Source organism: Macaca thibetana, chromosome 6, assembly GCF_024542745.1.
Source record: "Macaca thibetana thibetana isolate TM-01 chromosome 6, ASM2454274v1, whole genome shotgun sequence".
Taxonomy (NCBI): domain Eukaryota; kingdom Metazoa; phylum Chordata; class Mammalia; order Primates; family Cercopithecidae; genus Macaca; species Macaca thibetana.
In genome coordinates this window covers 162,099,858-162,113,207 of record NC_065583.1, presented here as the reverse complement: position 1 = coordinate 162,113,207, position 13,350 = coordinate 162,099,858, and the positions used below count along the sequence as shown (strand labels likewise).

Sequence of the window (13,350 nt, the reverse complement as noted above, 5' to 3'; positions counted from 1 at the left end):
CGGGGTTTCGCCGTGTTAGCCAGGATGGTCTTGATCTCCTGACCTTGTGATCCGCCCGTCTCGGCCTCCCAAAGTGCTGGGATTACAGGCTTGAGCCACCGCGCCCGGCCTGACACTTCTTTATAAACGAGATGAATGTGAGCCTCCGAGGACTGCGCCCTCAGGCTGGTCTAGAGGACAGAAGTATTCACCTCCCAACGTCCAGATTCAGCCAGGCCTGCAAGGGGCAGACACCCACCCCCAAGTGCTCTTCAAAGCAGGATATGGAGGCAGAGCCAGGGTTGGTTTTGTTTCCTCTGGAAGCAGATTTTTTTTTATTGGGTCAGGGGGACCATTTAACCCCCTACTGTATCACTCAGGACAGTTTCTCAAGTCGTTGACTGATAACTTTACATGACGTTCACTTTTCCTGGGAGAGGCAGGAGGCGGTTACTTAATAAAGGCTTAATTGATTGCATTAAAGGTTAACCTCTCATGTCCAATATGATTCTGTCATTTATACTAACCAGGTATCATCCGTTTTTTACTTAACAAGAAAAGTGGCTAAAAATACAACTCTAAAGTGATTTTCTATAATTATTAGCCTTCTTACAGAGTGATTTCAGAAAATGCCAGAGAAATTCTTCAGTGTATCCTCACATTCAGCAGGATTGCTCCGAGGAGGAAGCCTAATATTGTTTTGCAGGGGAGCAGCCCATTCCATTTTCTGAGACAAGCAGTACAGCTTCCTGCCAGCTTTCTTCCCCTGAAGATCTGCGTGGCCGGATCTGGTGTCTAACAATGTGTGACTTTCTCATCCAATTCCTGTTCCTCTGTGCGCTCTCGCAGGGACTCTGCCATCTCCAGTAACAAGACCCCCCACAACAGCTCCATCAACCACATTGAGACGGTGCTGCAGCAGCTGGATGAGGCGCAGTCGCAGATGGAGGAGCTCTTCCAGGAGCGCAAGATCAAACTGGAGCTCTTCCTGCAGCTGCGGATCTTCGAGAGGGACGCCATCGACGTGAGTGTCCCATGGCCGGCGCCTGCCTGCCTGCCTGCCTGCCTGTGGGAGCCCTGGCTTCCTCCACAGCACCAGTGCCCTCTTGTCTCTGCCCCGCTCAGGTCCTGTGTCCTCACCCACACCCCCAGCCTCTGCACCAGGAGGGGTCCGGGAGGGAGAGAGGGTTCCTGGAGGCTGGAATTGGATCATCCCTGGGAGGCCAGGGGATGCTCAACCCTGGGCCCTAACGTTGGAAACAGTAGAGCAGGCAGCTCGCGTGGCAGGAGCAGAGCACAGCAAGCACTGAGCAGAACCGAAGGAAGCCAGCACAGCTTTCTCTCAGTCTTGGGGTGTTTAAACCTTGATTGGGTCGCACACAGCACTCCCTTGTCCTCAGCTTAGGCACAGTCATCAGCTTCAGGCAGCAGCCCTCCCTCTCTTCCTCCCTTTCGTCTTCTCATCCTTGCCCCTCTCCTCCTGTCCTCACCTTCCCCTTTTCTCTCTCTCCCCCCCTTCACTCTCTCCTACCTTCTCTCTTCCTTGCTTCCTCCCTTTCTCTTTCCGTCTTTCTCTCTCTTGCCCTTCTCTCTCCCAGAGTGGGAATAATCCTGACTTGTGGTCATAGCATTTTAGATAATAGAAAACCCAATTTCCCCCCAAAGAGGTGTTCTCAGATTATCCATAGTTCTTACCTAAACATGGACTTCTGCACCTTATATGTGAACAGGAGAAAGAAGTTACAGGTGTCTTTTATCTTTCTTCAACACAAAGAGAGTGGTTCTGGGTTCTGTGCTTAGGAGGAGCTTGCTTTTTTGACACCGTGCGAGCAGAAGTCAGTCCAGTCGCGTGAGTGCGAATTTACCTGGGGACGTGACGAAAGGAGCCAAAGCTCCCCTCCGCGGGTGAGCCTGCTGTCCTGGAGTCTGGCCGCTTCATGCAGCTGGTGGCTGTGACGGCCCAAAGGCCTCCTCCACATACCTCTGGGCTGCCCGGTGGTTCCTCTGTGACTGCTGATAGACACCTGCAGAGCACACCCCCTTAATATTTATTTCTCGTCTCTGGTTTAGAACTCATCAGCAGTCCTTGCCACTCAGGCTGGGGATGGCAGGGCTGTGCGTAGCCTGCCCTCAGTCACCTCGGCACAGGAAGGACCTTCTGCCCGTAGTGGGCCGTGTGACTTCCCCTGGGCCTGTCTATAGGCCTGCCCTGGGGAGTGGTTTTGGTTTGTGGTGCAAGGACCAAGTCAGCCCTGTGCAGGACTCTCTTGGATGCCTTTGCTTGGCCACTTGTCTAAATCTCCAGCACTGTTTTCATTAACAACAACAGACCTTTTTGGCTCTGCTCATGCTCATCATTAGTGAATAACAAGAAAGGAGTCAAACCCTAAACACGTGGCTTGGTGAAACCTGCTCAGGTGCTCTCAGAGTCTTGACCTTTAGATCCACGTGGAGCTATGCAGAGAAGAGGCACCTGCACGCTGGCCTCTGCCCAGTGAGGGCCTGCCGTGGCCTCCCCAAGGTAGCAGCACAGACTAAAGGGGAGACCAGCCAGGTCCACTCCCCTCTCTGACTTCAAAGGACTCACTTTTGTAAAACTTAGCTGCATATGGAATATTTTCAACTAGGAAACACAAACCAACCAGAAGCATTAGTTGCAGTTTTTCTTCCAGGACATTTTGATACTTGAAAAAAAAAAATTGATTCATTTATCTTCATACTATTTTAAAGAGAAAAAAATTTTTTAATATTAAAAAAGTTGTATTTATTGTAAGTATATGAAAGTACTCCCAGTTTCATTGAACCAGATCAGGAAACAAAAACATACATTTTCCCCCCAGCAAGGCCACAAAATTACAAGTGTCCTAGATAGAGCCAGCGTGCCAGAGCCTGGGGGAGTGCATCCTGAATAGAGGAAGCTGTACCTGCAGCCCAGTCTCAGGCCAGCTTCAGATATGGTTCAGAAGCTGCTACAAGATCACAGCCTGAGAAGCTCTGTTCTCTTTAATCCTGAAAAATGAAGATCTGAGCAGTTTAGGCTTTGGCCGGGTTTCCTCTCTTATCCAGGAAGATGCCACATCTGATGGCCCATAGGAGTATGGAGTTATGTTTTAAAGTTTATTATGACCGGATGTGGTGGCTCACGCCTGTAATCCTAGCACTTTGGGAGGCCGAGGCGGGCGGATCACCTGAGGTTAGGAGTTCGAGACCAGCCTGGTCAACATAGTGAAACCCCGTCTCTACTAAAAATACAAAAATTAGTCAGGCGTGGTGGCAGGGGCATGTAATCTTAGCTACTCGGGAGACTGAGACAGGAGAATTGCTTGAACCCCAGAGGCGGAGGTTGCAGTAAGGGGAGATTGCACCATTGCACTCCAGCCTTGGTGACAAGAGTGAAACTCCATCTCTGAATGAATGAATGAATGAATGAATGAATGAATGAATGAATGTCTTCAAAGCTATACAAAAGTACAGATGGCAGTACAATGGAACTACCGTGTGCCTGTCCCACAAATTCAGCATGATTTTACCAGCCTGGTTAACCTTCTTTGGTTATTGCTGTGCTATAGTGTTCTAGAGAAAATCATTGCCAGCTTATTCTTTCACTTCTAATGGCTTTTCTAAAAGATGAGGCTATTTTCTTACATCCCCACAATCAACTAAACATCTCCCCAATTTAACAGTCATTTCTTATTGTCGTCAACTCCCAGCATGTTCAGATTGACGTGGGTGCCTCAATTAGGAGGCACGTGAAGTTGGCTCTTGTGTTTAATGGTCAATTTCTTAATCTAGAATTGTCTCTCTTTTGTCCTCCTCCTCTTTTTTTTATGCCATCATTTGCTAGAATAACTAGATCGGTTGTCAAAGGAACCAGATCCCACATTCAGTGTTTGTTCACTTGTATTATTTTAGGTTGTGTAACTTTTAGTTTCCCTGGTGTTTCCTCTAAACTTAGAAGTTAGATGCAAAGACCTGATTCTAGTTCTGTTGTTGTGCAAGAGTCTTTCCGAGGTGGTGCATCGTAGTTCCCCATGCGAAGGCTGGGCCTGTCTAATCCCACTTCCCTGGGGACCCTGAGGCCGGTTCAGGCACTGTCATGCTGAGCCTTCTGTGGTTAAATCCCCTCAGCCTTTTTCTCACAGTGGTTCACTATGTGCTGATGATCATTGCTTATGAGAATGTGAAAACAATTTTCCAATTTTATTATTCTTTCTGCATTTAATAGCTAGATTCATCTATAAAGAGGAATTCTTCATTATAAAATGTTCTTTTATCTTTTAGTTAAGTGCCAATATTTAGGATAATGATTGGTTTTCTATCTACTTTTTTTTTTTTTTTGAGAGAGGGTTTTACTCTGTTGCCCATGCTGGAGTGTAATGGTGCCATCTCAGCTCACTGCGACCTCCGCCTCCCAGGTTCAAACGATCCCCCTATGTCAGCCTCCCAAGTAGCTGGGACTACAGGCGCATGCCACCACGTCCAGCTAACTTTTGTATTTTTTGGTAGAGATGGGGTTTTGCCATGTTGGCCAAGCTGTTCTTGAACTCCTGACCTCAAGTGATCCTCCCACCTTGGCCTCCCAAAGTGCTGGGACTCTAGGCATGAGCCACCACCCCTAGCCAATTTACTGTCTACTTCTAGTAGAAACCAAATACTTTTTCTTTTCTTTCTTTTTTTTTTTTTTTTTGACTTTTAGCTTCTCTTATTATTTTTGAACACCATTAGGAATAGTAATGGATTTTTGTATATACAATATATTTTACGTAGTTTCAGTAATTTATTTATCTTCTCTTTTGGTATCTTTGGCCAGTGGGAACCCCTTCATCTGGCTTCTGTGTCCATTTATTTATTTATTTATTTGTTTGTTTGTTTGTTTATGTTTAATTTATTTAAACAGCTTTATTGAGGTGTGATCTGTATACCACTGAAGTCATGCATCTTAAGTGTTTGACGTCTCTGTTCTTTGACAGAGAGACACTCTTCCTTCCTTACTTGGTACAGAGTGAGAGGTGGCTGCGTGTATTTATTTTTTGTCTTGATCTTAAATACCTTCCTCTTTCAGATTATCTCAGACCTCGAGTCTTGGAATGATGAGCTTTCTCAGCAAATGAATGACTTCGACACCGAAGATCTCACGATCGCAGAGCAGCGCCTCCAGCACCACGCAGACAAAGCCTTGACCATGAACAACTTGACTTTTGACGTCATCCACCAAGGGCAGGATCTTCTGCAGTATGTCAATGAGGTCCAGGCCTCTGGTAAGAGGCTCATTCCATCTGTGTCCGTTGTGATTTCTTCATGTCCTCATGGCAATTCAGTTTATTTCAGTGGGATGACTGCACATTTTGTTAGTTCCTACGATATAGGTATTCTAGATACCTGTTCTTTAAAATAATGTTTTGCATTTTTATGTAATACAGTCACATTTAACATGGTTAGAGTACTCACCCATGATATTCTCACATACTATTTTAAGTATCATGAACTTTAATTTTACACAATGACATGTTGTATCTCTGTGAATGAACTATAAATCCCAGGAAAACATTTTCGCATTCTTTATTTTATTAGTTTATATTTTACCAGCAGATGTCACTATAGGTTCAGAATTGTATTAGAAACTTAGCAACAACCTGCATATTGCATTATTCATTTCACACAAATTAAATGCTTACTAAAGAGGAAACTGCACGTAATGGGGATAACAACAAAAAAACCCTGAAATTCGCTCATTTCTAAAGAATGCTGCACTTTCCTAGTTATCAGTGTGGGAGTAGAAATGGATGGGATGTGGACGTGGATTGATTGCCTGTACATCCTTTGACACACATTACCCTCCTTGAACTTGCCCTTCAGCATAATGGCTTGGCCCCTAGCTGGGCAGATCATTCACAAAAGCAGATTTTGTGCCATCCGCCCTTTGAGAACAGAAGGTTGAAGTGCTAGCTGAATTCTAGGGTCTCCCTTTAATGTCCACAGGCGTGGAGCTGCTTTGCGATAGAGATGTAGATATGGCAACTCGGGTCCAGGACCTGCTGGAGTTTCTTCATGAAAAACAGCAGGAATTGGATTTAGCCGCCGAGCAGCATCGGAAACACCTGGAGCAGTGCGTGCAGCTTCGCCACCTGCAGGCAGAAGTGAAACAGGTGAGCAAGCGACTGGATGCTTGGGGAGGCTGCGCTACAGACGTTTGATATCTCATCAACTTCCTGGAAATTCTGACCTGTAGCATTGGGGAGGATTGTGCCCGCTCAGAACACAGCTGTCTTGATATATAAGATAATGCGCACATACACACACCCCCATTACAGCCATCCCTAATGTGTGAAAAGGGAGCCAGTGGCCAGGATGACTGGCTGGCTGTTCACCCAGCACGGGCAGCACTAGAAGGTAACAGCCCTTGGTTTCTTTCAATATTGATAGTCTGTCTCTTGCTTGAAAGCCTGAGCATATTGCCTCTTATATGACTTTTTCTGCCCAGTACTGTTAGGATCTGGATTGTTTCTCAGACTCCGTATGCCTGGGTCATTTCTTGTGTTATCAGGATACCGTATTACCACATCCTGATGGCATGACAAAGTGAAAATAGAACATGGGGAAGGGATTGCTTTTGGCTCAGTACCAGTGGGATTCTATGCGTGGATATGACATTTTATTAACTGGCTTGATGGAGGGAGAGAAAAGTTTATGGTGCCCTGAAAGATGCAGAGAAAGCAAACAGAAAGTGAGTTTGGTTGGAGGGGACTTAAGATGCCTCTGGACCATGAGCAGGAGGTGGTGCAGAAGTAGGTGACACTCACACTGGGGCAGGTAGACTCTTCAGTCAGAACTGTTGAAAAGAGCACCTTTTGGTCTCCCACATGCCATCTGTAGCGTGGGTATTTTTACATATAAACAAGTGTTGTGACCTGCTAACAAAGTGCTCCTTCTTGCAAAAACACAAAACAATTTAAGAAATAACGGAATAAATAAATGTATCCCTTAGGATTTGCCTTTGCCTATAACAGAGACTAAAAAATAGTGGCTTTGAAAAGGTGTTTTCCCCATGTGACAAGTCAGGATATAGAAGATAGCTGGTCTGCATTTAGTGCGCCCGTGGTACATTAGGCTGAAATCTTGGTGATGGGCGGCCTTTCCCTTCTGGTTGCCAAGTGGGTGTTATAGCTCCAGCCATCACTTCCATATCCCAAATTATCAGGAAGGGGAACACATAATGAGAAAGAGGCAGCCCCTCTATCACAAAAGAAATATTTTCACAAACTTCTCCAGAGATTCCTGCTTTGCTTTCATTGGCTAGACTTGTACATTGCTGTAGCCAAGCTGTAACAGGAGCTGAGAAGTGGTTTTATTGTTTAAGTCCTCTTCCAAAGTTGGGGTTTTACTTAGAAAACCCCAGCCACAGAAGTGGTTTTATTGTTTAAGCCCTCTCTCAAAGTTGGGGTTTTACTTAGTTGGAGTTTTTCTAAGTAAAGCCCCAACTTTGGGAGAGGGCTTAGACAATAAAAGTACTTCTGTGCTAAGTAAGCGAGAGGGCAATAGGTATTATATAGGTTACTTGAGGTCTCTTCCACATCCAACTATCCAGAAGACCTCCCACAATCTGTGGTTTCCACTGTCAGAATTTACTTCCTCTGAGTGTGTGTGCAGTTGAGAAGCTCATGGTTTGAACCTGATCATTGTAGCATGGTGTTATTCATACCTTTTTTATTATGCCATTCAACACTGCAGGTAAATTGGAAAATTAGTTCGTGAAATAAATTAGTTCACACTTTTCAAGCAGTTGCCAGTTTTTCAGTCCTAAAAATGCTGAAAGAGAATGAAAAATGCTTTTCTTGATTATCAAGGAATTCTTGGTGTCAGTAGGTTTTCTAAAATGTAGCCCTTAATCTATTCTGGCTTGTGGACTAGTATCAACAATCCACTGGACCCTCCACCTTTTCATTTCCCATTTGCTACTAAAAATAACAGAACTAATTAAAAAGATGCAGCACTTGCAATCAGGTACCATGGAAGAACATCAGGCTGTTGCCAGGAGGATGATGAAGCCATCAGTGCTTTGTACCTACCAGGAGCAGCTGGACCACCTTGCACGCTCATATCTCACCCCTGATGGTCCACAGGATTCTCTGGAAAGTCCGCTGCTTGGAGTTACCCTGTGTAATGTTTCAGGTGCTGGGTTGGATCCGCAACGGAGAGTCCATGTTAAATGCCGGACTTATCACAGCCAGCTCGTTACAAGAGGCAGAGCAGCTCCAACGAGAGCACGAGCAGTTCCAGCATGCCATTGAGGTAAGGGCGCTGGGCCTCTCTGTGCTTTGGCTCTTTCGTTCCTCAGGACAAACATCCTGAATCCAGGGGGTTCCTGTTCTCCTATTGTAGGGGGTCCTGGCAAGATGCACTTTCTCTGATCTGGAACAGCTCAGAACCAAGGAGCCCACATTGCAGTCTCAGCTGAGGTTTTCTAATATCTTTCTGGTCTCATAAGTATGTTTCTCCTATGTTACCAACCTCAACCAAGCAGAGAGCTCACCAAGACCAGGTGTATATCATGAATTCACTATCAGTCCGTAAACAATGCCGACAGCAGAACTCCTCAGATTCCTGCTTAAAAGCAGCCTTGTTCACCTTAACAAGGGTCTGTGTGCCACAACTGTAGCAAAATGACTTAGGCTAATTCCAGGCCTGATCCAATTCACTGTCAGCATATGGACTAATGATTTTTATTTTTTTGGTACGGGTAGGGCACATGGGTAATGGTTCTGATTGGTAGTGGTGAGGTAATGTCAAAGGAAAAAACATTTGATTACAGAAATGTTATCTCCCCTCCTCTGCTCACATGTTGTCAGCCAGAGAAGGAAGCTATAGAAGTTGCCACTAATTTATTCCCTAGATTAATTTATTGTCAACTGCTTGATGCCATTGGACGTGCATTAACAGCTCTTCGTGAGGTGCAAACTCTGGGCATCTGTATACTGTGCCAAGGGATTTCTAGTAATTAAATTGCAAGTAATCACTGTGTCTGGGTAAAGGATTAAAATATATTGTATATAGTGTTTTATGGGATCATTTGTACTTTTTCAGGTGAAATGAAAGGTTTTGCTATTGTTTAAAAAAAATCTTGTATCCTCAGAGACCTGTGCTCTCCCTGACCACCCCCTCCCTTGGCTCTACGGCCTCACTGGAGAGAAGCTGACTTCTCAGCCCGTCCTGGCTCTTCTAGTGAGGACAGATGAGCAAAATCTTACTGCATTTGCCATGCTATTTGTGTAGATTTATCAGATGGCATGGACCTCCAGAGAACACAGTTGTTTCATTCTTAGCTTTTTATTTGTTTTTCCTTTCCTTTTTAAAATCAATAGTTCTTGAAAGCTTTTCACTGGAGTCCAAAGTTAAAGTTGCAAGTGAAAATAAAAGACATTCACTCTGGCCACCTTTTCTCTACTTGTTCATTTGCTTCCAGCAGCTATTATGAGAAGGATCAATAGGAATAATAAACTTGGAACATTTCAACTGCTTCTTTGGCTGTTAAGGGTCTTTCCTGCTATTTTTCAGACCAAGAACCCTGCAACTGAGACCCGTTCTGGGAGGTCCTGATGAATTTCATCCTTCGTTTAGCTAATTTAAACATAGATCTAGTTGTTCCTGGGCATAAAACCTTTTTTCCTAAACTGTCTGTTGTGCTTTTAGAAGCGTCCTAGTGAGTATTAACTGAAGGTATTTCCACAAAATCATCAAGAACAGAGTAACTGTAGCCATCCTGGTTGCTTTCTAGTCAGTGGGGACACTGGCAAATAAGGCTTCCCTTTTTTTGTCTGTCTCTAGAAAACACATCAGAGTGCGCTGCAGGTGCAGCAGAAGGCAGAAGCCATGCTACAGGCCAACCACTACGATATGGACATGATCCGGGACTGCGCCGAGAAGGTGGCATCTCACTGGCAGCAGCTCATGCTCAAGATGGAAGATCGCCTCAAGCTCGTCAATGCCTCTGTCGCTTTCTACAAAACCTCAGAGCAGGTCGGGAGAGGTTCCCTCCCTTGAACTCTCCACTGATACTTTATTTTGAGCTTAATTTCTTGGGACAACTCAATCATTGTTAACATGTCAGTCATTATTGAACCAATCAGTTGCAAGTCCAGCAGGGAAAGGGCTTTCTGGAGTTAAAATTATTCCTGTATACCTTAGATGTCAAAGAATAATAAGCTAGAAAGTAGCTGAGAAGACACCTCTCTTCTTGTCATTTAAACATATGACCTGAAACACATCAGGGAGAGACAGGATATTTGCTTTGGTTTTGTTCTTGCTCTGAAAGGTCTGCCTGCTTTTGACCCTGTAGTTGTTCTCCAGCCAGATAGAGCCCATGGCTCCCTCCTATGTCATCTTCCTGACAGCATCTCATCCCCAGAGCCCGACTGAAAGGGCTTTCCAGAGATACCAGTCGGCAATGGCAGATGCCAAGTCTGAGCCTCAAACTTTTCCTGCTTACAGGTCTGCAGCGTCCTCGAGAGCCTGGAACAGGAGTACAAGAGAGAAGAAGACTGGTGTGGCGGGGCGGATAAGCTGGGCCCAAACTCCGAGACAGACCACGTGACACCGATGATCAGCAAGCACCTGGAGCAGAAGGAGGCGTTCCTTAAGGTAGGGGCAGCACTGCGGGCAGTGCACCCAGCAGAGGCCTCCTGCCTGAAGGTAGGGGCAGTGCTGTGGACAGTGCACCCAGCAGAGGCTTCCTGCCTGCCAGGCGCGCGTGGCACAGTCATCGCTTCCTAAGGGAGCGTGCCCCATAGCTCTTGCCTGCTGTGGAATGTAACAAGGGCAGTATCGCATCAGTGAGAAGTCAGCTGAAGAAAGAAAACCTTAACATCTTTTTCATATGCGATTGCCCTGTCTTTCTAGTTTTCACAGGGAAAGAGCTGAAAATCTGTATGAATAAGGATTGGTTGGAAGTCACAATACCAAGTGATTCTGGAGACAGAGCGATTAATCAATTGCTCTGTTGATTGATTAATCAACCAAATCGGTTGATTTGGTGAAAAACAATACAAATGTAGCTTAAAATAATCTTCCTTTGGAAACTCAGCCTCTTCATTCCCTTCAGAGGGAACGAAGATTGCATCTCAGAAGAGGTTTAAGTGTGGCATGGAGGAGACACGGTGCAAACGCCACACGGCTTGGGGTGGCAGTCACTGATACCTACTCAGGAAACGCTTCTGACAAGACAAGTGTGTCACATGCAGACCAGGCTGGGAGTTTTCTCTCTGAAAAGCTTTAAATGAGGAATTTTTCAAGACTGCTTTTTCTTTTTTTTTGGTTGTTTTTTTTTTGTTTTTAATTCAGAAAAAGGGTCTCACTCTGTCACCCAGGCTAGAGTGCAGTGGTGCAATCACGGCTCTCTGAAACCTTGAACTTCCTGGGCTTAAGCCATCCTCCCACTTCAGCCTCCCTAGTAGTTGGGCCTACAGTGCTCTGTCATATTTTTATGTATGTCACATTTAGTCATACATGGTCACAGATGTGCTTTGGAACAGTTAAATTTTTTAAAGTAGTTGAAACATTTAGCAACATTTGGTGCTGAATGTTCCGTGTTGCATTCTTGGGCTCTTACAGAAATTCTGAGGCTCTGCTTGTTATCACCGCCCAGGCCCATTAAAAGTAGGGGTGGTGGTCACTTTTCCTCCTTACCTCCTCATTGCTGCAGCGCTCTCACCTCTCTGACCACTTTCCTGTTACACTTAATACTTTTTGTGTTTTTTTCTGAAGTCCATCTGATGGACAGAGTTATTGTTCAGTCTGTGATGATAAATTGTAACTCTTTGGAAATTATATCTGGTAACTTACTTTGTGCTCCCACCACGGTGGTCGGGGTGAGAAAACCATCACAGTTTCCACAGTCAGTCTTTATAACTGTGTCAACACCTTTTTAAAGCCCCTGTCCCCGACATGTCCCTGCTGCTTAAGTTTACTAAATGCTGACCACTATTAGGATTTCGAGGTGGAATCATTAGAATTCTCCCCTTTGTCCAGGATCCATTTAGTATGAAAGAAAAATAAATACCACTTAGTTCATGTAATTAAGATAGCTATTTAGGTAAAATTACAAAACAAAAATATAGGCAGTCCTCAAGTTACGGTGGTTTGACTTGTGATTTTTCGACTTGTTGGTGCCAGTGCGCTATGCATTCAGTAGAACCTGCACGTCAAATGCTAAACAACCATTGATTTTCACTTTCAGTGCAGCATTCGATAAATTACATGAGATAGTCAACATGGGATTATAAGATAGATTTTGTTTTACATGGTTTTGCCCAGCTGCAGGCCAGGGTAACTGTAGGCTTAAACTGAGCACATTTAAGGTAACTAGGCTAAGTTAAACTGGGATATTGAGTAGATTAGGTGCAATCAGTTCATTTTTGACTTATAATATTTTTAACTTAACTTACAATGGGTTTATCAGGGTAAGCCAAGGAGCATCTGTAATCACAAGCCTTTTTGGATTCCTTTGTTCAACTTGAATTTTGTAGTGTTTGTGTATAGGATATTTAAGTACCTTTTTATTGTGGAAATTTGAAGATATATACAAAAGTAGAGAGAATGGATTCTCCTCCTATTTTACTCACCCATCTTCACTGATTATCAATTTATGGGCCTATATCCACCTTCAGTGGATTATTTAAAATTCTAGATTTATCATTTTATTTGTGAATTTCAACAGTAAATTCTCCCTTTCAGAAATACAAATAAAATATCATTATCTTATCTTAAAAATTAATAGTAATTCTTTAATATTATCTGAAATCCAGCATTGTTAAATTTTCTGATTGTTCTGTAAATGTCTTTTTTTTTTTTTTTTTTGAGACAGAGTCTTCCTTTGTCACCCAAGCTGGAGTGCACGGGTGTGATCATAGTTCACTACAGCCTTAGGCTCCTGGGCTTAAGCGATCGTCCCACCTCCGCCCCCAAGGAGCCAGACTACAGGCACTTGCCACCACACCTGGCTAATTTTTGTATTTTTTTTGTAGTGACGGGGTCTTCTTATGTTGCCCATGCTAGTCTCAAACTCCTGGGCTCAAGTGATCCTCCCACCTTGGCCTCCCAAATTATTGGTATTACAGGCATGAGCCCCCACACCTGGCCTACAAATGTCTTTTTATACATGGTTTTAATTAAGATTCAAACAGGGTCCACGTATGGATTTGGCTGGGTATATCTTTGGAATCACTTTTAATCTAAACAATATTCCCTCCTTTCATTACTATTTATTAATTGAAGAAATAGGTTCCTCAGATTGTGGCACTTCCCCCATTCCAGATTGTCAATTACATCCTGTGGAGTCATTTAGCACCATCCACAATTTCTAGATTTTTGTTAGGTTGT

General features: G+C 44.2%; 1 protein-coding gene across 1 annotated transcript in view; it reads left to right on the top strand.

The window, feature by feature from the left end:
* Nucleotides 1-13,350, top strand: part of TRIO (trio Rho guanine nucleotide exchange factor) — a 368,268-nt gene that overhangs the window by 219,283 nt on the left and 135,635 nt on the right. The window contains 6 exon segments of the mRNA XM_050794763.1: nt 829-1,003; nt 5,042-5,237; nt 5,959-6,125; nt 8,149-8,268; nt 9,802-9,993; nt 10,465-10,614. Of these exon segments, the coding sequence (XP_050650720.1) occupies nt 829-1,003; nt 5,042-5,237; nt 5,959-6,125; nt 8,149-8,268; nt 9,802-9,993; nt 10,465-10,614 (1,000 nt within the window).